Source organism: Podarcis vaucheri (assembly GCF_965113315.1).
Source record: "Podarcis vaucheri genome assembly, contig: SUPER_1_unloc_1, whole genome shotgun sequence".
Taxonomy (NCBI): domain Eukaryota; kingdom Metazoa; phylum Chordata; class Lepidosauria; order Squamata; family Lacertidae; genus Podarcis; species Podarcis vaucheri.
Genome location: NW_028118828.1, coordinates 659,043 through 687,041, shown reverse-complemented (window position 1 = coordinate 687,041; position 27,999 = coordinate 659,043). Strand labels below are relative to the sequence as shown.

The 27,999-nt window shown below is 45.2% G+C and overlaps 3 protein-coding genes across 5 annotated transcripts in view; 2 read left to right on the top strand and 1 right to left on the bottom strand.

The window, feature by feature from the left end:
- The window catches only part of KIAA2012, a 244,930-nt gene that overhangs the window by 78,601 nt on the left and 138,330 nt on the right, over positions 1-27,999 (top strand). For 2 of the 3 annotated variants that reach the window (XM_082242346.1, XM_082242345.1), the window contains exon 21: positions 620-3,900. In XM_082242346.1, the coding sequence (XP_082098472.1) occupies positions 620-767 (148 nt within the window). In that variant the 3' untranslated portion in view covers positions 768-3,900. Of the gene's footprint in view, positions 1-619; positions 3,901-27,999 lie in introns of those variants that run through there. The other variant, XR_014214370.1, reaches the window with a different exon arrangement.
- On the bottom strand, positions 3,236-15,874 carry SUMO1 (small ubiquitin like modifier 1). The gene is made up of 5 exons (XM_082242378.1): positions 15,505-15,874; positions 11,170-11,244; positions 8,530-8,607; positions 7,035-7,106; positions 3,236-5,397 (listed from the first exon to the last, which is right to left on the bottom strand). The coding sequence occupies exons 1-5, from the start codon at positions 15,514-15,516 to the stop codon at positions 5,329-5,331; spliced, it is 306 nt and encodes a 101-aa protein (XP_082098504.1). The 5' UTR covers positions 15,517-15,874; the 3' UTR covers positions 3,236-5,328.
- NOP58 (NOP58 ribonucleoprotein) overlaps positions 20,943-27,999 on the top strand; it is a 35,900-nt gene continuing 28,843 nt past the window's right edge. The window contains exons 1-4 of the mRNA XM_082242355.1: positions 20,943-21,124; positions 23,452-23,528; positions 25,550-25,602; positions 26,472-26,596. Of these exons, the coding sequence (XP_082098481.1) occupies positions 21,080-21,124; positions 23,452-23,528; positions 25,550-25,602; positions 26,472-26,596 (300 nt within the window). The 5' untranslated portion in view covers positions 20,943-21,079. The remainder of the gene's footprint in view (positions 21,125-23,451; positions 23,529-25,549; positions 25,603-26,471; positions 26,597-27,999) is intronic.

Here is a 27,999-nt window from a genome sequence, read left to right as displayed (position 1 = left end):
TCTGTTGGGGAGGTTTTGGCTGGGGCATGACTAGTTCGGCTGTGAAACAGGGCCTTATCTGTGATTGCACCTAGATTATAGGACTCCCTGCCACTGGAGGCGAGTACTTGAGTTCTTGTCTTCTTACCATCTGACCAAGACATTCTTAGCCATTTGATCTCGGTGTTTTAATGGATTGAGGCCTACCTTAAAGGTAAAGGAAAAGAGACCCCTTTCCCTTTTCCACAAACGGGAGTTGTGACCGACTCTGGGGTTGCAGTGCTCATCTCGCTTTATTGGCCGAGGGAGCCGACGTACAGCTTCCGGGTAATGCGACCAGCATCACTAATGAAGGCTCCGGGCAAACTTCCCTGGGGAGATAATTCTACAGACGGGGAGCTATCCCAGAAGCCAGAACAGCAAGAGGGATCGCTGCTTTCACTGTGCAGCGATCCCTCTTGCCGTTCTGGCTTCTGAGATTCAGAATATTTTTTTTCTTGTTTTCCTCCTCCAAAAACTAGGTGCATCTTGTGGTCTGGTGCGTCTTATAGAGCGAAAAATACGGTATATACACTGTACAACAGAAAGTAATGGCCTGAGTTACCTGCTTACGGATATCCATCCACCTCTCTGCTTTCAGACAAAGGGCGGACTTGGAAAAGGAGAAGGAATTCCATTATAAGCTGCTTGTGGAAGCTGGGGGGCTAGAACGACGGCAAGCGATTTCACGCCCATGGGTTTATTCGTATTTCCAGCATCCTTTTCTAAATGTGGGAGATGAGGATTAAAGATAACTTTTTCCAAGAACAACTCGCAGCCACGTAGCTGTGTTGTTCTCGCCTTACTCCAAAATGTGAGCATCCCATTATTCACTTGTATTTAATTCAATAGAAGTTGTTAATCCACATGATGAGAGCTGTTGCGTTCTGACTTAACCATCTGGCAGATTCCCAGTCAAAAGCTATTGCCAAAGCCCTCTTCCTAAAACAAGCAACCGAGGGGGGAAATGGCTTCATCTGGACCACTGGGCAATTTTGGACACTGGGCATTATTTGTCGGCAAGAAGACCTGGAGAGTCTGGAGAAGCCACCATTGGAGAAGTCAGCTGTCAGTGAAATCGAATGAAAGTTGCACTCTGTGTTCTAAAACACGAACAGCAGATTGGTGAGCCATAGGCAACATCAAGAAAACAAAGATCATGGCCACTGGTCCCATCACCTCCTGGCAAATAGAAGGGGAAGAAATGGAGGCAGTGAGAGATTTTACTTTCTTGGGCTCCATGATCACTGCAGATGGTGACAGCAGCCATGAAATTAAAAGACGTCTGCTTCTTGGGAGAAAAGCAATGACAAACCTAGACAGCATCTTAAAAAGCAGAGACATCACCTTGCCAACAAAGGTCCGCATAGTTAAAGCTATGGTTTTCCCAGTAGTGGTGTATGGAAGTGAGAGCTGGACCATAAAGAAGGCTGATCGCCGAAGAATTGATGCTTTTGAATTATGGTGCTGGAGGAGACTCTTGAGAGTCCCATGGACTGCAAGAAGATCAAACCCATCCATTCTTAAGGAAATCAGCCCTGAGTGCTCACTGGAAGGACAGATCCTGAAGCTGAGACTCCCTGGAAAAGACCCTGGTGTTGAGGGCACAAGGGCACAAGGAGAAGGGGATGACAGAGGACGAGATGGTTGGACAGTGTTCTCAAAGCTACCAGCATGAGTTTGACCAAACTGCGGGAGGCAGTGGAAGACAGGAGTGCCTGGCGTGCTCTGGTCCATGGGGTCATGAAGAGTTGGACACAACTAAACAGCAGCAACAGCAGCAGGCATCATGTGGACTGCAAGTTAGTTTTGTCTGGACAACCCCCCCTCCCCAATTCACTAGTTTTGCACTTTCTCAGGGCCAGGGACGAGGAACCTGTGATCTTCCAGATGTTGAGACTGTGGCTTCATTCATCCCTGAACACTGGCCGTGCTGGTTGGTATGGGAGTTGGGAGTCCAACAACGTTCAATTCAGAGCAGCCTCACCGTACGACGAAGGTTGCGATTCAAGTAGTGTCACACAAATGTCACCTTTAGCTCTTATGGAAAGGTTGGGCAGCCTGGGGAACTCTAGTTTTTGTTTTATTTATCATTGCCAGCGTATGCTTCAGAATGGGGTACAGCTATAAAAACAGAACAATTCCCAGTTCACAAAGAGGTAAAACACCCCAGTGGGATTCATCCATCCAGGCTGATTAAAGGAGTTTCCTACAAATGTCTGAGGAACACAGACACGTTTTAATGTGGCAGCGTTGACACCAAACATGCTTCTGAGAGGACAGGCCTACAAAGGGGACACCACTGCAGAGAAGATCCTTTCCCATGTCAACTCATGTGATTTGTAATACAACACATAGCTGTCAAGTGTCCCTTATTTGAAGGGACAGTCCCTTATTCCAGCGCCATGTCCCGCCGCTGTCCCTTATTGATGGATGTCCCTTAAATGATGTCCCTTAAATTTCAAAGGAAGCAGCTCCTCTCCCTTCCTCCCTGCCGGCCAGGGAGGAGGGAGGCTCCAACTGTGTTGCTTGGCTGTGTTGCTCACCCAATAAGAAGTCTAAGAACGACTGGGGGGGTGGAGCTTGCATGCCTTGTGTGTGGCTAGTTAATGCAAGCTGAGGGGGGTTTTGAATGCTGGACGCCATTTTGTTGCACATGCTGCTGCAAACTTTGCAGTGCAAAGCCAGGCCGGGGAGCCATCTTAAGTTGAGGCTGCATAGGCCTTGTGGTGCATGTGATTCAGATTCTATTCAGTTGAACCTCTGGTTACAAAGTTGGTTGGACAGTGTTCTCGAAGCTAGCAGCATGAGATTGACCAGACTGCAGGAAGACTGGAGTGCCTGGAACAGGTGAGGCTGCAGGTCCCTTATTTTGGCTGCTGGTCCCTTATTTTGGCTGCTGGTCCCTTATTTTCAAGGCTGCTGGCCCCTTATTATCAAATCTGTAAGTTGACAGCTATGATCCAGCAACACCTAGCAGGGCTCTGTGAGCCACCAGCTTGTAGAAACTGGAAATGGAACAGGATGCAAAATCCTGGCTCGCTCATTTCTACAGAACGTGGGGGAGACTGATACCTATGAGATAGTTGGGTTATTCATTCGAGTGGCCCAGGAAGAAGAGGAAAACAGCAGGTGCCAGGCTAAAAACACATTTCCATTCACGTTTCACTCAGCTTGTTTATTACTGTAGTCATGGATAACACTTAAACCCCATATGCCAATTTTTGAAAACAAATTTTAATTTTTAAAAAAAGTTTAGCATGTGTACAAAAAGGCATCAGAAGTGGGACATGGGAACTACAAGCATTGGAGAAGATCCATTAACACTTTACAATTAAGTGCCAGCTTAAAAATAAAATTAAACTCACAATCAAATGGTGTATTAAAAACATGCTTAAGAACATTGCAGTCTCAATTTCTGTCCTTTCCCCAATCCCCTTGCAAGAGGGAAAAACAAAAGAGGTAGAGCAACGTGTTTCTAATCCTGCCATCTTCATACCATAAACCTGAGCTAAAGGGCCCCTTCTAGCATGACAGGTTTTCTATGACACTGTTCCGCGATTTACTAAAATAGGGATGGAGGTCAAAAAGTGTTCAGTGGGATAACCAATCGGGGAATACAGTTTTCCAACCCTCAATTAAGAATACTACTTCACAGAACAAACTCCACAAAAACTGATGAATAGCTTTTATTTTGGAAAGCTGCTCTAACCATTCGCCATTTGGTTTGGGACAGCGTTGGCTTGAAACGTATTTTCAGGAATCCCTACACCCTAAGAACGCTTACGTGTGCTCCCTGGAAATCAGTTAGGCTTACTTCTACATAATACAAGAAATAAGGTTTGGCGCAAGGGCTTTGATGCTGATCCTACGAAGTTACACGACAAAACTTTGCAGTTCACAGGATGAAATTCTCGATCATGTCTTGCAAGTAGCTCTGGCCCGTCTCACACTAGTATTATGCAAGCAGCAAGCAGAGCTCATGCATGGTTTTCGTGCATTTGACGAACCTCAAGATTACCTAGGATTTCCAATGCAACAAAAGGCGCTCAGTTTAGAAAGAGTTACACGTGCTTAAACTGCATTAAAATCAATGGAGCAAGTTAGCTGTGGCTAATTTGAGCTCCATCAATTTTAAGTGAGCATTTTCTGTGACTATTCAAAACAAACACCTTAGTGTGCCCCTTTTATACCTTTCAAAAAGGTCATGAAGTGTTCATGGCAGGGGGATCACAAAAGGCTTGGGCACCCCTCTCCCAATTCTTGCAACCTTTTTCAACATTACGCTAACATTAGTTTTCAGAACCGAGGAGGCATTTACAAAAGACATCTATTAGTTGAAGATAGACTGCTACTTAAAATTTGAGAGCAAGCGGCAAAGAGCGTGCTAGTTCGCAAGGTGGAATAACAAAATCAGTTGTTGCCACACTGTCATATCCTCAGGCTGAAAGCCAGTGTTCCTTAAATATTCCTCACTGCTTTTGCCAAACAGTATCCAAGCCACAGGTATCTCAAAGAATGCAGATGCTTATAAATTTGTTTCCTCTCATTTATTTAAAGGGAAGCCAGTACAGTCTATGTGTGCATTCAAAAACCACATCTCAGGCCAAAAGGTACCACAAAAGAATGAAATGATTAGCAACTCTCAGTACATGAAAGTACTAAAATCAGAATGTTCCTGGGCTCTTCCGCCGATGAAAAATCAGTAGGATTTCCCAAGTTCTCTTCGGTGATTTCATGTATCTCATACCCAAGAAAAAGACTACATTTCCCCATCAACATCTGGGTGCTGTTCTGTCCTAGGCCACCAGCAAATGATACAGAACAAAGTTTGAGGACGTAATCTGAGGACATAATCCTTCCACCGCTAAGCTCTCAGAAAAGCGTCAGCTCCTTTGGAACTTAAAATCCGCAAGTAAAAGCAGCACGTTAAAAAAAACACACCTTGGGGCCAATACGGAAATTTTAGGAAACCTTTGCGCCCAATCTGGCAGATCTGTCAGCGTGCTTGAAATACATGGGCCCTGTGAACACACAAATGCGCGTGTGGGTGGCGGGTGTTTTTCTAAAGAGGAAACAGGGGAAACATGGAAGTACAACCGCAGTGGGAGCACAAGAATTCAGTACAATGAAAACAAATGATAGCGTATAATGAGCACAAGTATTTATAACAGACATTTGTAAATAAGATCCCAGATACGGGTGTACGGTGCCGGTTTCAATTCAGTGTTATATACCACATTACAAAAGAACTATTATTTAAAAATAAGAAAAGAATAAAAGGGAAAGGAGGGGTGGGGAGCAAACAATCTAAATTGTTGAATGGCCTCCTGTCTGTTCCTGATAAACTTCAATCACATCTTCTTCTTCCATCCCAAGCTGTAAAATAGGAAACTATTATTATTATTATTTTTGAAAAAAATAGATATTCTGCATTCAGAACCTTTGTTATTTTTCTTGTGCTTGTTAAGACATGACAGTAAACAAGAGAAGTTTGCCAACAAGCAGCCCCTGGTTATGTAAAATTACTGACTTTGGTTGAAATCATTGATTTCCTCATTTGTACTCTAGATATTTCTTTTTTAAAAAAAAGTTGCAGTCACTGTTCTATCTAACCATAAAAAAATGTGTATTTACAACTACATACTGTTTTATACCACCTAGGAGGGTAGACTTGAGCTGTTATTTCTAACTACACACACACTACAAGCTGCTCTCATTTCAAAATATAGATTTCCATTTGTCTCTGTACACATATAAAAACAGTGAGCAGGACAATTATAAAAAACTGGTGATACTGCCTAGAAGTTTCCAGAAGCAAATGCCAATGCATTCCCCACCCCCTTCCCGAAAACGTGATTCAACTGGTTGTCAGTAATATTCCTAATTTGAAAGCCAAGCACAATCTGAAAGATTAAGTTCTCAGAGGGCATCAGCTGGAAGCAGAAGGATGGCGTCTCCTTGTAAAGGGGCTAAATTCTAGTGCCTTACGATAACTGTATCACCCCATTCTGTGCAATGACAATAATGCTCAGTTCCCCGCAAAGCAGATCTTTTACCCATCACACACTCTTTACAGAAGAGATCCTGAATGCGTTTGATACCAAGTCGTAAGTCCAAGAAACTGTGAAATGCAAGCCAAGCTTTGCTTTAACACTGCCAAGTTTTAATGTTCAGATCCGCCTTTAAACCGTTCTGTTTTTAAAAACAGCAACCTAACTGCAGCTTAATTATTTTAAATTGTATTTCAAAACAGTTCCCCCCCCCCTCTTTTTGATCTACTTGGTGGGGAGGGGCTACATTCACCATTTGCAAATCCTCTGGGGGCTGCAAGCGTGGCCGAAAGTAGACATAGCCACTCCATGCTCTTGCACACAAATCAGATGTGGAGAATAAAGGTAAAGGGACCCCTGACCGTTAGGTTCAGTGGTGACCGACTCTGGGGTTGGGGCGCTCATCTCGCTTTACTGGCCGAGGGAGCTGGCGTAAAGCTTCTGGATCATGTGGCCAGCATGACCAAGCCGCTTCTGGCGAACCAGAGCAGCGCACGGAAACACCATTTACCTTCCCGCCAGAGCGGTACCTATTTATCTACTTGCACTGGTGTGCTTTCGAACTGCTAGGTTGGCAGGAGAAGGGACCGAGCAACGGGAGCTCACCCCGTCGCGGAGATTCGAACCACCGACCTTCAGATCGGCAAGTCCTAGGCTCTGTGGTTTAGACCACAGCACCACCCACATCCCTTGATGAGGAGAATAACTACTCATCAAATGATCCATCCAATGAACAGGGAGAGGAGACTTTGCATCTCTATCAGGGCACTAAAGTTGGGCGGAAACCCGGTGCTTTCATTTTTGCTACCACCAAAACTGGTGGAGGTCTTGGGTCCCATAGAAAATTTGTTGGGGTTGTGTGTGGCTAATTCAGCCCCAAAGCTGGGAGTAAGCTACCCCTGCTTTAACCTTCCAAATGGTCTTAGCCGTGCATTTGGCAGTGTGCACTATGAAAAAACGTACCTCTTTTGGAGTATGATTATCAGTAATTCTCTGACCCTCAAAGAGGAACCTGAGTGAATTCATAGGAACTCCCTGAAAAGGGAAAAGAAGGAGAAATTACTTTATTCCAACTTGTAAGACACGCACAAAAAGAACCGAAAAATGTAGATGTTGCTTCTTTTTCTCTCTCTTCGGTCTAATGGAAGAATTAAAGCACCAACAAATTCTCTCATGAGCTGAAAAGCATGGAATATGTAAGTTAAGGAACCCAACCTAAGCTTCTGCACCATGTATAGGGCAAGTATGTTTTATAGTCACACACACACTGTGCTTCCTTATAACCTAATCTCCGTGTACCTGCCCTTCTGCTTGGTCATTCAGATCGAATCTTCTTCTGCAGATCATCAGTGAGTTATATCCTTACAGTGGTACCTCCAGTTAAGTACTTAATTCGTTCTGGAGGTCCGTTCTTGACCTGAAACTGTTCTTATCCTGAAGCACCACTTTAGCTAATGGGGCCTCCTGCTGCCGCCGCACCACCAGAGCACGATTTCTGTTCTTATCCTGAAGCAAAGTTCTTAACCTGAAGCACTATTTCTGGGTTAGCGGAGTCTGTAACCAGAAGTGTATGTAACCTGAATCGTATGTAACCCAAGGTACCACTGTATTTTAATCCTGTTGTTGCTTTCATTGTTTCAATTGTTTATCGTCCGCCACCCAGAAAGCATTTTGCTTTCTTACTGTCTTTATAGCTCACCTTTCTTCCATCATGGAACCCAGGGCAGCCTGGGCCCGGTATGCCCCACGGAGGCCCTTAAGGTCCATAAATAGCAACACCCTAGAGGTCCCGGGCCCTAAGGAAGTTAGATTAGCCTCAACCAGAGCCAGGGCCTTTTCAGCACTGGCTCCGGCCTGGTGGAACGTTCTGTCTCATGAGACCAGGGCCCTGCGGGATCTGATTTCTTTATGCAGGGCCTGCAAGACAGTTGTTCTGACTGGCCTTTGGCTTGGAACCAATTTGATTCCCTCCTCCTCTTTCTTTTTTCCTTTCTACTCCTGTGATGAGGCTGCATCTTAATGTTTTAATGTTGTATTTTAATCTTGTTTTTTAAGTCGTATTTCAATCAACTTGTTTTTATATTGGTTGTTAGCTGCCCTGAGCCCGGTCTTGGCTGGGGAGGGCGGGGTATGTATGTATGTATGTATGTATATATAAATAAATAAATAAATAAATAAATAAATAAATAAATAAATAATAACAACAAAAAAACAACAAGAACAACAATGCAAAAATCCTGCCCACAGCCATCCCAGGGTGGGGTCAAACCACCATCCTTCTGGTTAACAGCCAAAGGCCCATTGCACCACAGAGACCCTAAAAGCTAACACAGGTGTCATCATCACAAAATTTCATGTTAACACAACACAATATTCCTCTTCATTTTCTCAATTCCACTTTCACAGGAAGAGAAGTGTATTTTAAGAAGGAAAATTAAAGTCCCCAAATTTCACAAACCTGTCTCTGACAGTACGATTCTTTAAGTTTTTTTAGATGCGTTGTCATTTTCACCTTGAAGTGTATTTCGCTGCTGTCCTGCAAACAGAATACAAAATCTATTAGCTTTCCCACACGTTATTAAAAAGGCAACTGGTTTCTCCAATGGTTTACAATGGAAGATAATGATCAAAAGTTTGTCTTACATTTGTCTGACTGCTTGTTCCTTCAATATATCTATTACCAGTAGCTAATGAATAATCTGCAAGAATTATTGGACTGCAAGAAGATCAAACCTCTCCATTCTGAAGGAAATCAGCCCTGAGTGCTCACTGGAAGGACAGATCGTGAAGCTGAGGCTTCAATACTCTGGCCACCTCATGAGAAGAGAAGACTCCCTGGAATAGACCCTGATGTTGGGAAAGATGGAGGGCACAAGGAGAAGGGGACAACAGAGGACGAGATGGTTGGACAGTGTTCTCAAAGCTACCAGCATGTTTGACCAAACTGCGGGGGGCAGTGGAAGATAGAGGAGTGCCTGGCGTGCTCTGGTCCATGGGGTCACGAAGAGTCGGACACGACTAAACGACTAAACAACAACAACAAAATGAATTATCTGAAGTTTCATTTTATTCTGTTTTAAAATAGATGGGGCTATCTTTGCTTTGCAAGGTGATAGAGCAAGTGGTTGCTGAACAACTCCAGGCATGCCTGGAAGAAGCGGACCATTTGGATCCCTTCCAGTCGGGATTCAGGCCTCATCATGGGACTGAAGCTGCCTTGGTCGTGCTGGTCGATGATCTCCGGCGGGCTAGGGACAAAGGTGACAGCTGTTTCCTAGTTCTGCTGGATCTCTCAGCAGCTTTTGATACCATCTACCATAACATCCTTCTGGATCATCTATAGGGGCTGGGAGCTGGGGGCACTGTTATACAGTGGTTCCGCTCCTTCCTCCTGGACTGTGTTCAGAATGTGGTGGTAGAGGATGAGTGTTCAGACCCCCGGGCTCTCACTTGTGGGGTGCCTCAGGGTTCTGTCCTCTCCCACATGCTTTTTAACATCTACATGCAGCCGCTGGGAGAGATCATCAGGGGGTTTGGGTTGGGCGTTCATCAATATGCAGATGATACCCAGCTCTACCTCTTTTTTAAATCAGAACCAGTAAAGGCGGTGCAGGTCCTGTGTGAGTGTCTGGAGGCGGTTGGAGGATGGATGGCGGTTAACAGATTGAGGTTGAATCCTGACAAGACAGAAGTACTGTTTTGGGGGGACGGGGCAGGCAGGTGTGGAGGACTCCCGAGTCCTGAATGGGGTAACTGTGCCCCTGAAGGACCAGGTGCGCAGCCTGGGAGACATTTTGGACTCACATCTGTCCATCGAGCTGCAGATCAATTCTGTGTCCAGGGTGGCTGTTTACCCGCTCAACCTGGTACACAGGCTGAGATCCTATCTGCCAGCTGACTGTCTCGCCAGAGTGGTGCATATCTCCCACTTGGACTACTGCAATGCGCTCTACGTGAGGCTACCTTTGAAGGTAAACTACAACTAATCCAGAATGCGGCAGCTAGACTGGTGACTGGGAGCGGCCACCAAGATCACATAACACCGGTCTTGAAAGACCTACATTGGCTCCCAGTACATTTCTGAGCACAATTCAAAGTGTTGGTGCTGGCCTTTAAAGCCCTAAATGGCCTCGGCCCAGTATACCTGAAGGAACATCACCCCCATTGTTCTGCCTAGACAGTGAGGTCCAGCGCCAAGGGCCTTCTGGCGGTTCCCTCGTTGCGAGAAGCCAAGTTACAGGGAGAGGGCAGAGGGCCTTCTCACTAGTGGCACCCGCCCTGTGGAACGCCCTCCCACCAGATGTCAAAGAGAAGAACAACTACCAGCCTTTTAGAAGACATCTGAAGGCAGACCTGTTTAGGGAAGCTTTTAATGTTTAACAGACTACTGTATTTGAATACTTCGTTGGAAGCCGCCCAGAGTGGCTGGGGAAACCTAGCCAGATGGGTGGGGTATAAATAATAAATTATTATCATCATCATCATCATCTTAAATTCTGGACTTGTGCCTTTATTGAAATGTGTCCTTTATTCACCAGCTTTGGCTAGCGTAAACAAAACCACAACCCATAGCAAAACCATCAGCCTTTTTTATGTCAACACATTCATCAGCCTTGTAACAAGTCAAACCATCTAAAGAGTCCACTTATCTACTCAGAGTGGCAGTAGCTATGCAACGTCTCAGGCAGAGGTCGTTTTTAGTCCAGCTGTCCAACATCATTTTAAGCAGAGATGAGAGGAACTGAACCCAAGACCTTCTGCATGAAAAGCATGTGTCAATGTGTATACGTTTGATGAAGAAGAAGAGGAGTTTGGATTTGATATCTCGCTTTATCACTACCCAAAGGAGTCTCAAAGCGGCGAACATTCTTCTTTCCCTTCCTCCCCCACAACAAATACTCTGTGAGATGAGTGGGGCTGAGAGACTTCAGAAGCGTGACTAGCCCAAGGTCACCCAGCAGCTGCATGTGGAGGAGCAGAGACGCGAACCTGGTTCCCATCGCTCTTAACCACTACACCGCAGTCCACCCAGTGTTTAAACTTATACCAGTGGAACAATTGAAATGTTCACATTATAATAGACTATTTAAGAGCTCACCTGCCCGATGACTTTGAGTTTAATGTATTCTCCCTCTTTCTTATCTCCCAAGTCCTCTGCTGAAGGTTTGGCTTCCTGCAGAGGAAAAGGAAACAAAAAAACCCCGAAGTGATAAACTACAATACAAACTATTTCCACTAGTCAATTCTATGATAGCTTTTTGCAAGTTTACGATGAATTAGCGCCACAATAGGAACCTATGCCTATTGAATTAATCAGACAGAATACTGCAATGACTCTAGGGATCTAGGGCACACAGTCAACTTATGTGGGGCAATAAAAAAGCTCAGCCATGTCCCATGTGAAATTAGCGCACAACCTAGTACATAGCCAGTATTTTCCCATAATAACACGTTGCAGGCAAAGAAATGGTGGTCAGGCTTGCCTTTCAGAGAAACCTGCTTGCAAAGAACTGATCTTCTCACTGAGTAACCCTGCTTCGCTATAAGCTTTCACACTTTGAAAATCACTATAATATATTGGGACTGGTGTGGAAAGTTTTCAAGTCCACGCACAAGCAAAAAGCACCAACAACTCTGCTTTATAATGAGCTACAGAGCATGATGGGAGCAATTGCCTTCTTAGTGTTTTTATTCTTGATCTAGAAAAACAAGAATTTAGGCACTTTCAGGAGAGCTAGACACCCCCAAATAATTATTTCAACTGGGGGGGTTGGTATGCCTTTTCTTGGTAGCTCCCCATCTCTGGAATGATCTCCCCAGGGAAACTCCCTCCCGGCAAAGACTATTTCCACAAGCCTTTTTTAAAGCAATTGAATCTATGTAGTTTCATTCTCTTCCAGCCTTAGTACTTTCACCTCTGTTACTTTAATTACATTACTGTTTTAACTGGAGTGGGGAGCCACCCCAAGAGCACTTTCCTGGAGGGTAAGCTATCATTTTTTCAAATAAGCAAAGCAAGTTCACTTGCAAGGCTCACATCTTTTAAAAGGCTTTGCAAGTACGGAAAAGATCTGCAGAAAGGACAGCACTTCACACCTTAGTACTTCTTGCTGTGCAAGAATCCTGCTTAAACCTTCAATTTATCTTTTTCATAGCTTGAAGGCGGGGGAATGTGTTAACTGCCTGTTTAGTTCACCCCACAACAGACGGTTTGCCAACCAGAAGCGTATACAGTGGATGCTCAGGTTGTGAACGTGATCCGTGTGGGATGCATGTTCACAACCCGTAGCGTTCACAACCCGCATCTGCTCATGCGTGGGTTTCGATTTGGTGCTTCTGTGCATGCGCAAGGCACGATTTAGCGCTTCGGCACATGCGCAACTGCCAAAACCTGGAAGTAACCCTCTCCGGTACTTCCGGGTTTTGGCGGTCCGCAACCCAAAAAAACGCAACCTGAAGCGGCTATAACCCGAGGTATGACTGTACTAAAAGAAATTGGCAGTAACAGTGAATATACTTCTTCCACAGCAGAGCATGACCATAGTTTGTATTGCTGATGAACAGAAACATTTATAAGGTAATGCTTCTAGCCTCTGAGAACCTGAAAATGCGAAGTGCCGTATTTTTCGCTCTATAAGACGCACCAGACCACAAGACGCACCTAGTTTTTGGAGGAGGAAAACAAGGGAAAAAAATTCTGAATCTCAGAAGCCAGAACAGCAAGAGGGATCGCTGCACAGTGGAAGCAGCAATCCCTCTTGCTGTTCTGGCTTCTGGGATAGCTGCGCAGCCTGCATTCACTCCCTAAGAAGCACACACATTTCCCCTTACTTTTTAGGAGGGAAAAAGTAAGTCTTATAGAGCAAAAAATACGGTAAATGCAAGACCAGAGGAATTGGGAGCAATAAAGAGGACCTGTTTAAAAGGATAAGAAATCAGCTAACTACTGTTGCCAAACATGTAAATGGAGAAGGTAGAGTTTTGAACAATTTGAAATCAATTAAAATACAATTGTGATTTAACACCTGCATACCTGAGCCCAGATATAAACCCTTAGCTCATCATGACATTCATCTATGAGAAATGACTTGATACTGAGGGCAAACACAAATAAGAACTTGCAGATTTATGTGTTTTGAGCCACAGCTCACGTCAAATCTGTTTATGCTACTGCTACAAAGAATAACACAGCACTGCTGCTGATTGTTTCCCTATTGTTTTCATTTCATTAACATCATATTTATAACTGAAGTTAATGCAGTGTTTAAGTTCTTGAAAGGGTGTTCTGTTTAACACTACAGTTCATTAACGACATTAAGTAAAACAGCCACAGTAGTAAAACAAAGTTAATTATAACCTATAAACGCAATATCAATAGACAGATGAGCTACCAGTAGCTTTTCGGAGGGTTTTTGTTTTGTTTTGTTTTTGCAATTTAGAATAGAGATTGATGAACGGTTGAAGTGCAGCATTACGTAAAGTAAACAAAGGGTAAGTACGGAATGAGTGAAATAATTATTAATGGTTAGAGTTAAAGGAGAGATACTGTGTTGGGGGAAACTAGTGTCACTAAAACAAAGTCTTATACCATCTTTAAGACTAACAAATTCATGATGAGTTAAGTTTTCACACCAAGTATTTATGTGCCATAACAGGAAAAGCTCCGAAAAGATATATTCATGTTTAAAAAAATGACTATGTTTGGATGCAACACCTAAATTTAGCTTCGGGCTTCTATGCTTCCCTCCAGCATGACCCCAGGGAAGTAGAAAGTGTTATGTCTAAGCCCAGGAAAAACTGTGGTTAGCCTTCAACTTCAAACTGTGGTTTATGTTGCTGGCTTGCTCCAATAGGCCTTAGTTTACATTAACCACAATTTAGGACTTTGACGTAACCTTTTAAATTAACTGCAGTTTAGTATTAATTTAAAAGGACGCAACCAGTCTCCTCCTGACAGTTATGCTGGTAGTGGAACACTCATACCCTTAACCCCAGTTTACATTCAAATTGGGCCAGTAGGATAAATATTCTGTACTAGCTGAAAAATAGCTAGCTGAACCATTTTTATTTTTTTTTAAATTAACAGCTGCAACCAAACCATTTCACAATTCTTATTCGATCACGGCATCAAATAGATTGTCTCTCATACACACACAAACCCCCAAACATACACCCAGCACTGCAGCCAAACATTCACCATGGCAAGAAATGATCTCCTACTCAAGGACATAGGACATTTCACACAAAGCAAAACAGGGGACCTCATTTTTGCAAGGTCTTTCCAGGGAAGGCACACATACAAAATATGGACGCCAGAGGCTAGGATCTAAACCAGGCATAGGCAAACTCTGGCCCTCCAGATGTTTGGGAACGACAACTCCCATCATCCCTAGCTAACAGGACCGGTGGTCAGAGATGATGGGAACTGTAGTCCCCAAACATCTGGAGGGCCAAGTTTGCCTATGCCTGATCTAAACCAATGGCTTAAAGTGACAAGAAAACAGATTCTGACTCAAAACATCAGGAAGAACTCTCTTGACAGTGAACAGCTGTTGGCCAGTGGACTCCCACTAGAGGCAGAATCCTGCAACTGGAAAGGATCCTGAAGGATCCCTTCCAACCCCTTGCAACGCCAGAACCTTTTGCCCAACGTGGGGCTGAGAACCCACCACCACCCTGAAAATTCAGGGTCTCATGCTCTAACGCCCCGAGTCTACCCACAGGTTGGCGCACTTGCCTCGCACGGGATCTTTTGAGCAGAGGTTGGGGGGGGGCACCGCCTGCCCTGTAGGATCTAGTTGAGATCCCTGCATTGCAGAGGGGGGGGTTGGACTAGATGACCCTGGGGGGTCCCTCCCTCCCATCCTATGTTGACCCAACGTTGCTTTTGTTTCTTGGCTCGCCCCCCCCCATTGAAATGCTATGAGGAGGTCCGAAATGAAACAAGAAGACAGGGACCCCGACAAACCCCAGCCCCCTTTTTGGGGTCAAAGGCCCCACAGATCCAACCCTCCCCTCTCTCGCTTTATCCCACGTAGGGACCCCAAAGTGTGGGGGGTCCGAAATGAATCAAGAAGAGGAGAGGGACCCCGACAAACCCAAGCACCCCTTTTTTGGGTCAAAAGGCCCCACGGCCAGACCCACAGCTCCAACCCTCCCCAGATCCCCTCTCTGGCTTTATCCCACGTAGGGACCCCAAAGTGTGGGGTGGGGAGAGAGAGAGGAGAGAGGAAAACACCGCCCCCCCCGCACCCCACAACCCTAAAGCCTTCGAGGGGCGTCTATGGGGCGGGGAAGAGGCGCCTTCTTAGCGGGGAAAAGCCGCCTCCGCCTGCCGGCCTTGCGCTTTATTACCCCCGGGGCTTTTCCTTCCCCGGGGATCCTGGAGAGGCCTCGGCGGGGAAAGGGGGACCGGGAGGAGGGAAGCGGCTACCTGGTCCGACATGGCTCCCCGCCGCAGGCTCAGCTGGGCCGGCCGCCTCCGCCTCCCTCCGCCGCCAAGGAGCAGCCTCCGCCGCCGCCGCCTGCCCTCAGTTCTTCTTCCTCCTCCTCCTCCTCTTCCTCCTCTTCTTCTTCTTCCTCCTCCTGCCTTCTCTCTCTCTCTCTCTTTCTCGGAGACACGGAGCGGAGACGGAGCGCACAACCCCCAGGCCGGCGAAGGAGGGAGTTCCTCTGCGCCTGAGCTCACTTCCCGCTCCCTGACGCGGCGGAGGAGGGGAAAGAAGCTTCTCCTCCTTTCCTTTCGCTTCCCTTTATTCCCTCCTTATTTCCTTCCCTCCTTCCCTCCTTCTTCCCTCTTCTCCTCCGACGGAAGTCCCTAGTGGCATGAACGGCGGCACCTTGGTTCGCCAGAACTTCAGCCGTCGCGAAACCAAAGCGTTCCAAAACCGAGGCGCGCAAAGTTAATGCGCAACGATTTGAGAAAAAAGCAGTTATAAGCTGAACAAGCTCTTAGCTATTTTCTCCTACCGATAGGGAGCCCACTTAAGGACTCTATACGGGCTCTTGGATACCCCATAAGGGAAGAAGGGCAGATTTTGTTTGCAACGCTAGCAATTTGGGGGAAATTTTATTACCATGTTCAAAAAAAATTCTCTTTTCAGGAATATCAAATCTGTCTGCACTCCCCCACTCTCTTGGAAGCCCCCCAAAAAATTAAAGGGGGGGAACTGGATGTACATTTCCAAAATATAAGATAAAAAAACAAATCGAATAAAACCTTCATACAGCAGCGTTTTGTATTGTGTAGGCTCTTATGATGTACATATTTTGTTACGTGCAAATGGATTTATTTACCCATTAGGTCCATAAATTACTATGTGGCATATACAGTGGTACCTCGGATTAAGTACTTAATTTGTTCCGGAGGTCCGTTCTTAACCTGAAACTGTTCTTAACCTGAAGCACCACTTTAGCTAATGGGGCCTCCTGCTGCCGGAGCATGATTTATGTTCGTATCCTGAAGCAAAGTTCTTAACCTGAAGCACTATTTCTGGGTTAGCGGAGTGTGTAACCTGAAGCGTATGTAACCCGAGGTGCCACTGTACAGTCATACCCCGGGTTGAATGTGCTTCAGGTTGAGCGCTTTCGGATTGCGCGTTACTTCCAGGTTTCACCACTCGTGCATGCGCAGATGCTCAAAATGGCATCATGCGTATGCATGGAAGTGGCAAAACGTGAGCCACGCACGTGCCATCGCGTCTTACGTTCCATTCAGGATGCGAAGGGGCTCCGGAACGGATCCCGTTTGCATCCCAAGGTACCTTGGGTTACAGATGCTTCAGGTTACAGACTCAACCCAGAAATATTACCTCGGGTTAAGAACTTTGCTTTAGGATGAGAACAGAAATCGTGCAGCGGCAGCAGGAGGCCCCATTAGCTAAAGTGGTGCTTCAGGTTAAGAACAGTTTCAGGTTAAGAACGGACCTCCAGAACGAATTAAGATCTTAACCCAAGGTACCACTGTATTCAACACACACAAAACAGTGGCAATTTGTTGCTGACAAAGGACAGCTGGACATATAAAGGGCCCCATTACCTTCAGTAGCTTAGAGCCTCATCAAACCTAAATCTGGCCCTGGATAAAGGGTATCGAAAAGGAGATTTAATAGATTGGATAAAAGCTATTTAGTCACAGAAAAGAGAAGAGATGGTTATTGGAAACCGGGGAGCAGGGGGGAAGTCCGGGGGTCAGAAAAACTCCTATGAAGATATTGAATTTGTTATGGGTTAATGCAAATAATACTGTATGTTAAAAATTTCTAAAATTATCTATCTATATAGGCATTTGAGAACCAAGGTAGCACTGTACAGGCAAAAAATATTATAAAATAAAGATATGGGGGTGCAGAGAGATTTGATATTCCTGAAAAGAATTTTTTTGAACAAAGTAGTAAAATTTTCCCAAATTGCTAGCTAGGAGCCGTACAGTCCATTATTACAGGCAAAAAGAAGTTATACAGAATTAAAAGCAGAAGTCTAATGTCCAGATCAAGGGAAGCTTTTTAAGGTCTCATGTTTTGCTCTGTATTTGCTATGTGCTGGACATAGGAGCGTGGGGGGGGGGGCCTTCTGCCCCCACTCCACAAATTCCCATTCAAAATGTCTGCTACAAAAATGTCTCCTACGAAAGAGAGACAAAACTTACAACACTGGGTGCTGAACAAATTCAACAGGCCGAAAGATTAAAATATAAATTTGATATTTCGATCAAAATGTTAAATACAGTGAAATGATTAGCTATTCACAACCTTCCAAATGGATAAATGAACAATTCGGCTCTCTTACAAACATACAGTCCAAAAAGGCACCCTCCGTCCCTCCCTCCTGCCTTAAATTTACATCACAGCAGTTTCCAGAGCCAATACTGTAAAACTCAAAACATCTGTTTGGCTCAGAGAGCTATGATCAAATTGGAAAGAAAGACCTGATTGTGTGTGCAGTTCCCTCGTGACCATGCGCTCAACTCTTTTGGATTACAGCCATGAATTGCAGAGACTTGGTTCACCTTTTGCTTATAAATCAGGATTAATTTCACTGAAGTATAAAGTGGAACAGAAGGTACTGTAGTCATGTACTACGCTATTTGCATCAGAATTCACATTCTGCTTTCTGTTTGCGTTTAGATCCTTCTGATTGGAGTTGAAGCCAAGAGTATGTTCAACGTAATGGTTTTACTGGTGTGGGTTGGTAAATGTGCCCATGTTGTAAACAAAATCTGCCCTTTTTCCCTGATGGGGTATCCAAGAGCCCGCATAGAGTCCTTACTTGAGTTCTCCATCGGTAGGAGAAAATAACAGAGGCCAACCAGAGAATATTGAGAAGCAAAGCAGCTAGTAAGCCTGATCTTTATTGAACTGTTGCAACAGGGTGCTCCCCTCACACGCAGGAAAGGAGGAGGACCCAGAACAAAGGTGTGCCTGCCCTTATAATATAGACATTTTAAATTCCCTGCCCTGGAGCTCAAGACCACCCCTCCATACATCATATATACATCACAGAAGGGGTGTAACCCAAGATCACCCCCCACAAACATCATACCTACATCACAGAAAAGGCGGTCTACAACAGAAATTTGAATGTTGTTGTTTTTCCTGTCTGTCAGGTTATCTGATAACGCCTTATCTGATTGCCTTTCCTGGTAGTCTGGCCATTCCTTTGAGATGGTGATTTCTAAATTCCTGTAACAAGGAAGGTTTTTTTCCACCTCCTCCCTCCTTGCGGGAAGCGGTTGGCGCTGTGGGTAAAACCTCCTAGGACTTGCCGATCGCATGGTCGGCGGTTCGAATCCCCGCGGCAGGGTGAGCTCCCGTCGTTCGGTCCCTGCTCCTGCCCACCTAGCAGTTCGAAAGCACCCTTAAGTGCAAGTAGATAAATAGGTACCGCTTTATAGCGGGAAGGTAAATGGTGTTTCCGTGTGCTGCGCTGGTGCAGGTTCGCCAGAGCAGCTTCGTCACGCTGGCCACATGACCCGGAAGTATCTCCGGACAGCGCTGGCCCCCGGCCTCTTAAGCGAGATGGGCCCGCAACCCCAGTCGGACACGACTGGCCCATACGGGCAGGGGTACCTTTACCTTTACCTTTACCCTCCTTGCAGAGAAACATTTGGTCAGCATGAGAGTCAAAATGGTTTCAGGACAGTCTTGTTGTGCAGATCTATGTAGGTGCTTGGTTGGTACATTTATGAACATTATATATATATATATATATATATGCAGGTTTTGGTGTCTTCGGGTGTCTTCCCGTGTAAGAGTCGGGGTGTCTGTGCGACGTTTCGACGAGGTCTCACTCGTCATCTTCAGGCTGGTGCTTTCGGCTTCTTGTTACTGGAACAGAGCTCCTCCCTCTGTTCCAGTAACAAGAAGCCGAAAGCACCAGCCTGAAGATGACGAGTGAGACCTCGTCGAAACGTCGCACAGACACCCCGACTCTTACACGGGAAGACACCCGAAGACACCAAAACCTGCATTCCTGTACCCGTGAAAATCTACGAAAGCATATATATATATATATATATATATATACACACACACACACACACACACACACACACATATATATGACCTTAAATTTTATTATTACACCCATCACTGGGTAATATGGACAGTGGTGTAGTGCTGGGCAGAGCACAGCTCTAAGACTTTTTTAGATCGGGAGTGATGCCATCATCTACCAGACTAGGCAGAGCTGTCAACTTTCAGATTTGAAAATAAGGGATCAGCAGCCTCACCTATCCTGGGGACAGTCTACGGGATATCTAACAATTCGGGATAGCAGCGGGAAACAGTGCTGGCATAAGGGAATTTCCAGCAAAAAAAGGGAAGGTTGACAGCTATGCAGACTAAGGCACCAGAATGAGTAATCATCCGCCCTTGCTTCATAGACATATGAAGCTTTCAAAGCTGTTTATGACAGATTAGCATCAAGGACGTCAGAGAATGGAGAAAATATTGAAGCGAAGGCTGTGTCCTTCTTTCACCCAACCCTTCCATGGAACTCCTACTGCATGGCAACTGTTTATATAGTAACACTGCTTTGCAAGATGGAATGCATAGCTTGCATAGCTCATTAAAAACTGTAGGCTGCATTTTAGTTGGCTGAGGATATTTTGCATGGAAATATACAATATACATGCATGGTGGGGACTCCGAAGTTCTTCTCAGTGGTTGCTCCCAGGCAACTTTGGAACTCCCTGGAAGAGCTAGACCAGCTTGCAACTTGCTGTCTTTCCTTCTTGTTATATTATTATTATTATTATTATTATTATTATTATTATTATTATTATTATATTTGTATACTGCCCTTTGTCCATAGATCTGGGGGCAGTTCACAGCATAAAAATGTTCCAGTGGGTTTGGGGAAACTGGCTGTTTTTTAAATGAAAGGGCTGGCAACGTGATGTTTTTATGTTAAATATTTGTATGTTTTTAAAGCAAGATTTTATACATTCATATGGCTTTAATTCCATTAACGTTGAAATGGTGTGGGGGGTTTTAATCGACTCGTCCCCTTATGTTTTTAGCGATTTTTGCTCTTATGTGTAAGCCGCCTTGAGTCCCCGTGAGGGAAAATGAGGGGCTATAAATCAATATAATGTAATAATAATCATAATAATAACAACCAAACTTTGTTTCCAAAAGCTGCTGTCTATATAAACTGCTGAAAACTGTGCCTATTTTGCCCTCAAAAATGTAGCTGTTTTGAATTACAGTATGCAATTTATTTATTTTTATAGGGCTCCATTTTCGACCAATTTCGCCCCGCGCATAGAGAGCGTGAAGCGCCACAATCCTAGAGGAAGCCCAAAGCTCCAACTTCCTCCCCCGGGTTTCTGGTTTCCCAGAAGGCCGCGCGAATCACTTCCGGTGCAGCGCCTCACTTCCGCTCTCGTGGTCCTCGCGCCTAGGAGTTCGCGGTCTCCTGCGCTGGGTCTTCGCTTCGCTCGCCCGCCTTCGCTTGGAAAGAGCCGCTTTTTGCGGGAGGCGCCCCGGCTCCGTCCCGCTGCCGCCATGCTGGTTTTATTCGAGACCGCGGCTGGATACGCCATTTTCAAGGTGATCTGAGGGCGCGACACGTGTCGAGTAGGGTTCCCACGTGGCTGCTGCTAGGGGAGATTGGAGGCTGCTGGCGGGGCGGAGAGGGCTGGTCGGTGCACTCGGTTTATACCATCGCTAGCAATAAGTCGAGAAATAGTTTTGGAACAAGGAGGATAAACGCGGGGAGACCCCATTCTCCCTCATAGCGGACTCGGTTTCTTTCCCTGCCACACCACAACATTTTCTAGGGGGCTGGCAGGTTTTCCTGCTAAGCTTAAAACTTGTAAGCCTTCCTGGGGAATCATGCTGTGTTGTCGTTTAGTCGTGTCCGACTCTTTGTGACCCCATGGACCAGAGCACGCCAGGCACTCCAGTCTTCCACTGCCTCCCGCAGTTTAGTCAAACTCCTGTTGGTACTTCGAGAACACTGTCCAACCATCTCGTCCTCTGTCGACCCCTTCTCCTTGTGCCCTTCATCTTTCCCAACATCAAGGTCTTTTCCAGGGAGTCTTCTCTTCTCATGAGGTGGCCAAAGTATTGGAGCCTCAGCTTCAGGATCTGTCCTTCCAGTGAGCACTCAGGGCTGATTTCCTTCAGAATGGATCGGTTTGATCTTCTTGCAGTCCATGGGACTCTCAAGAGTCTCCTCCAGCACCATAATTCAAAAGCATCAATTCTTTCCCAGTAGTGATGTATGGAAGTGAGAGCTGGACCATAAAGAAGGCTGATCGCCGAAGAATTGATGCTTTGGAATTCTGGTGCTGGAAAATACCCTGATGTTGGGAAAGAAGGAGAAGGGGACGACAGAGGGCGAGATGGTTGGACAATGTTCTCTAAGCTACCAGCATAAGTTTGACCAAACTGCGGGAGGCAGTGGGAGACAGGAGTGCCTGGCGTGCTCTGGTCCATGGGGTCATGAAGAGTCGGACACGACTAAATGACTAAACAACAAAAACAACAGTTTGAAGGGACCACGAGGGTCATCTAGTCCAACCCCCTCCAGCGCAGGATTGTGGGGCTCGAACCCAGGACCCTGACATTAAGCTGAGCTATCCCAGCAGTCTATTTGTTAGTGATCCTTAGAACAACCCTGGTGCCCTCCAGCTGTTTTGCACGGCAGCTCCCAGCCGTGTTGCCTGGGGGTGTTGGGAAACGTAGTTCAAAATATTTGAAGGACTTGTGGGCTGTTGCTGTTACAGCAGATTTAGGTAAGGAGAGGGAGAGAGATAATTGGTTCAGGCTGCCTAGAGAGTGACATTTAACCTGGGGACTTCGTAGTTCACAGCTCTTGCCTTTTACCAGCTCTCCTGCGTTGCATCCACTTGCTCCATCGTATCCCATTGCACCCATTTCTGCCAAAAGGAGGGGACTGTCTTATTTTGCACATTGGAGTCTACTTTGTTTAGGATTTTGCTGGTGATCTAGTGTTGATACAGCAAGCTTTGTGTGTTCACTGAAACAGGGTTCTGGGCAATGCAGAGAAGGAAAGCGAGTTTTTAGGGCAGGGGTCTGCAACCTTTAAGACAAAAAGAGCCGCTTGGACCCGTTTCCGAAGAAAAAAAACCTGGGAGCCGCAAAACTCATCATTATAAAAATAATGTTTTTGTCACTTTTTATTATTTCTTTGTTTGACCCCTCAGAATTACTCCTCCTCATAGAAATAAACGTTAAATTAACAAGTTACCTTTTTGTGTGTGTGTGTGTGTTCTTCACTCCCCTTCAAAACAGTGACCAGCGTACATACCCCTTACAATGTAGCGGGCGGGCGGGAAGGTGATGGGACGGTGCATGACTAACGCACGCACCGCCCCCATGCGACGTCACAGCCAGTACAGCGCCCGCCACAGTGGGGAGTGTCGGGGCGCACAATGCACCTCCTCCCCTCGCTAGTATCCGCCCTGGAGCCACGGCAAAGGTGTAAAAGAGCCACATGCGGCTCCAGAGCCACAAGTTGCTGACCCCTGCTTTATGGTTAACTTCTATACATTTTTATTTAAAAGTCCTTTCTTTACTTCTGAGTAAAGATGCATAAAATTAGACTGCATGGAACATGATTAATTTTGTACTTGTGACAGACATCTTGATTGAGATGTCAAAGACCACAGGCTTTTCCCTCTATTTGAGAAGCAGCATGTAAGTTTACTGAATACTTTTAAAACATGGCATCTCACACTTGCAAGTAGATTTTTCTCTGGTTAGAGATGTGGCAGAGAGTTGGTGTGGTGGAATGGCTGTTCTCTACATCGGAATTGCAGAGATGTTTTGTGCATTTCATCTTGTTTACATAGCAACATTGAATCTTGTCCATTTTGTATGTATTTAGTCTTACTCCTTATCTGTCGTAGGTTCTGGATGAGAAGAAACTCCAAGAAATTGACAGCTTATGGAAAGAATTTGAAACTCCTGAAAAAGCAAATAAAGTGTAAGTAATTTTCTCAGGTAACTTATTATTTCATTCCAGTATAGAGTACACCTTCATCTCTCTGCTGACATAGGAATCACTGTTTTTTGCCTAGCGCCAGTCCTTGGATTAATTTGTACACGCAGCTCCCTCTTAGAGTTATAAATCTGTTAACCTTCATCCTCCACTGTTGACATGACATCTCTGTAGATGCAGTTGGATGGCAGGAGCCTTGCTGTAGTGGAAAGGCTTGCAAAGTATTTTTCAACAGGGTTAATATCACTCAGAAGTGAGGTTTAGCTATAACCATGAAACAGAATGTGTTGATAATCTTAGCTCTGCCCCTCAGGCATAATTAGACCCACCAGGCCTCCCCATTTGGCCTGCCAGGCCATTTTGGGCAAACCATGGCCACCTGCCCTACAGCTGACATCATATATTAAATCAGTTGTGGGGAGCGTAAAATCACGTCTGGGGCGCTAGCTGTCAGGGCTTCAAAGCACATCACAAGTGTTTCTGCAGGTATCTACAGGCAGCTTATTGTTGGTGCTCTTGAAGAGCAGACTACACAATTGAAATTCTGGTGGTACCTGGGAATTTCCCCCTCCCTTGGGAACTCTGGTTCAGGCATGTCCAAACAAAAGTAGCTTGAGATCTACCATTCAATATCAAATCTGGCAGTGATCTACCACACTCTCCCATTGTCATTCTTCAACTTAAACATATTATATTTGGCTGAGCTTATGATAAAAATAATAACAAATGATAACCGCTTCCATAAAACCTGAAAAGTTAATCATAAATCAATAATTTAAAAAAAAAAAACATACTTTATATACTTGCAATAACATAAGAAAATAACAATGAGGACAGGGTCTTACATAATCAGAACATGATGCATGGATTGTTGTTCACAAAAGCTCATGCCATAATAAATGTGTTACATCTTTAAAGTACCCCAGGCTCTTGCTGTTTTTTCAAATGAGTCAGGGGCACATATCAACCACAGCAGTTTCCCCCATAGTTCGAAACCGAAATGGGGTACTCAGTTGCAGAGTTGACAGCCTTCAAGCACCACCTTAAGAACTGGATGAAACCTGTAGAAGCCCTTTCCCCTGGATCCAACCCACCCTTTCCTTTCAAGTAAACCTAAAGCTTTCTCTCTTTGAGGAGCCAGCGCGCAGGGCTACACACACACACACACCTCCCCGCATGGGTGGGATGGCAGCCAGAAAGAGTCCCCCACTCCCTCACCACTTGCTTCTCCTTCTTCAGAGAGAGAGTGGGAGAAGCCCTGTGCGCTGGCTCCTCGAGAGTAAGGGTTGTTTGGGGGGGGGAGATCGATAAGAGACAATCAGATGATCTACAAGTCGATCCCAATCGACCTGTTGGACAATGCTGCTGTAGTGCGTCTGAAGGGGCCGGAGTATGAAATAATTTTGGATAATAAATTTGATCTAGTTGGAGTCAGAAGCAATGAGGCAAGGTTAGATAAAGGTAAAGGGACCACTGACAGTTACGTCCAGTCGTGGCCGACTCTGGGGTTGCGGCGCTCATCTCGCTTTATTGGCCGAGGGAGCCGGCGTACAGCTTCCAGGTCATGTGGCCAGCATGACTAAGCCGCTTCTGGCGAACCAGAGCAGCGCACGGAAATGCTGTTTACCTTCCCGCCGGAGTGGTACCTATTTATCTACTTGCACTTTGACGTGCTTTCGAACTGCTAGGTTGGCAAGAGCAGGGACCGAGCAACGGGAGCTCACCCTGGTGTGGGGATTTGAAAGGTTAGATATAGTATACTTAATAACTATGTTTTTTGTCATTATTCTAGAATAATAATCCAGCAAGCCTTGAATATCTATGGTTTAGTAGTAGGAAGCTATTTGTCAGTCAGACTTAATAGGTTCTGTTTTTCTCTTTGGTAGGTTAACCTGATGGGTCACTGCAGGCTTTTCATTTTTCAGGTTTCTTGTGTTTTAGAGGTTGGTAGCAGATACTCTGTTCCCCATGATGCTGATAAAAACTGTTTGCTGTATTTTATTTAGAGTGAAACTGAAACACTTTGAGAAGTTTCAAGACACCACAGAAGCTCTTGCAGGTAATCCCTTCCTTTCTTTAGTGGCTGGCTGATCTGTTCCTGGCAAGCCTGAAATCATTAGCTGCGAGAGTAGCTGACTTTTTTCTAGTGTGTTTTAAAACTTAATATTACTTATTAAGTCCACAACCCCCCCCCCCGCCTGCTAATGCAAGTTACAGTGGTACCCATGGTTAAGTACTTAATTCGTTCTGGAGGTCCGTTCTTAACCTGAAACTGTTCTTAACCTGAAGCACCACTTTAGCTAATGGGGCCTCCTGCTGCTGCTGCCACGCCACCGGAGCACGATTTCTGTTCTCATCCTGAAGCAAAGTTCTTAACCCGAGGTACTATTTCTGGGTTAGCAGAGTCTGTAACCTGAAGCGTCTGTAACCTGAAGTGTCTGTAACCTGAAGCATCTGTAACCCGAGGTACCACTGTATTTGTGGCACATCAGCAGTTGGTGGTAGGAAAGGACTAATTTTCATGTAGCTTACGAAAATGTGCTTCCCTTCCCTTCTCCAGATGAATACCTCTTTATAAACCCAGGCAAATTAATGTAATCAATATGGTGTGCCTCTGTGCTAGCCATCCAGACAATGATGAGCAAATTTGCCTGCATCTGAATGTGTTAGCTCAGTGACCTCAGTGGGATTTTATAGCAGATTGCAGCCTTAGAATTGGAGGGAGTAAAAACTGGCTTCCTCCTGTCACTGATGCTTCATTCGTAGAACTGAATCCCCAATTTTTGGTCACTGCCACAGAGACAACAGATAAAGTTCGGTGGGTGGCCGGTATTAGTACATATTTTGTTCCATTATGAACTTTGCCAGGCTGGGAATGTTAGACAGTCTGCAGGGTTTTTTTTACAATGATGTGCTTTCTCCTTTAAGCATCCACTGCTCTGGTGGAAGGCAAGATTAACAAGAACTTAAAGAAAATCTTAAAGAAGATAGTTGCCAAAGATGCACACGAACAGTTGGCTGTAGCAGATGCCAAACTGGGAGGTGTGATAAAGGTAAGTTCTGGTTTTTATCTGCCCTGGCGATGTGGTGTTCAGATGAGGTGGTGTTCTCAAGGCCTGTGCTAGTCTTCTTTATAGCTCCAGAACAGTGAGTTACTGTTGCATATCTTCCCTGTCCAATGCTCTGACACGACCTTTTCACTGCATCCAGAAATGATGTTTGCTTCATGTAAATTAATCAGTGATGGCTGTTGATGCTTGTTTGGTTGGTACTGATATTCTGGGACCATGCTTTTTGCTGACCATGATGATTATGATTATACACTGATTATAGGGTACTTACATTTACTAAGGGCTGCATACAGATTAAAAACCAAGGTAGTCCTTGCCTTTAGACTTGGATTCTAGTATAAAAGGTAAAGGGACCCCTGACTATTAAGTCCAGTCGTGGCCGACTCTGGGGTTGCAGCGCTCATCTCGCTTTATTGGCTGAGGGAGCCAACGTACAGCTTCCGGGTCATGTGGCCAGCATGACTAAGCCGCTTCTGGCGAACCAGAGCAGCGCACGGAAACGCCGTTTACCTTCCCGCCGGAGCGGTACCTATTTATCTACTTGCACTTCGACATGCTTTCGAACTGCTAGGTGGGCAGGAGCAGGGACCGAGCAACGGGAGCTCACCCCGTCACAGGGATTCGAACCTCCGAACTTCTGATCGGCAAGTCCTAGGCTCTGTGGTTTAACCCACAGCCCCACCTGCGTCCCTCTGGATTCTAGTATAGCCATTACCAAATTAAAAAGACAATTACAAATCCGTTTAAATATTTAATGCGTCAACCATAAATCCACAGAGATGCCGTCGACCACCCGAATGAAGCTCACCAGTTTGGGAACCTCTGTTGTAGTAGGCATGATACAGAAGGAAAAGATGTAGGGAGGGAAGAGGAAAACTAGTGAATTCAAGTACAGTCGTACCTTGGAAGTTGAACAGAATCCATTCTGGAAGTCCATCCAACTTCCAAAAAGTTTGGAAACCAAACCACGGCTTCTGATTGGCTTCAGGAAGCTCCTGCAGCCAATCGGAAGCCGTGGAAGCCCCGTCAGATGTTTAGCTTCCAAAAATAGTTCACAAACCGGAACAGTCACTTCTGGGGTTGTGGCATTCAGGAGCCAAAACATTCAAGAACTAAGCTGTTCGAAAACCAAGGTACGATTGTACTAGTTCTAAATAAGCTTTGTTGCTAATGCACTGGACTAAAGTAATAGATTGTTAGGGCCACATTTTTCTGGATTTTTTTTTATTTTTTTGCTATCTCCTGTGTCTTGTGCTATCTTTACTTCTTGACTTGTGAAGAAGTATGGAGATAAAGAAAAGGTTAACAGGGAAAGGTTTGAATTAATGTCAACATTAAAGCTAGTGCCTTCGTTTTTATCGAAATGGCTAAGTTGGTACAACAGT

Coding starts and splice junctions, on each gene's coding strand:
- SUMO1 (XM_082242378.1), bottom strand. Junction 8,608..11,169: donor AACTCAAAGTCATCGGGCAG/GTGAGCTCTTAA, acceptor TTCTGTTTGCAG/GACAGCAGCGAAATACACTT. Junction 5,398..7,034: donor ATAATCATACTCCAAAAGAG/GTACGTTTTTTC, acceptor CCTATTTTACAG/CTTGGGATGGAAGAAGAAGA.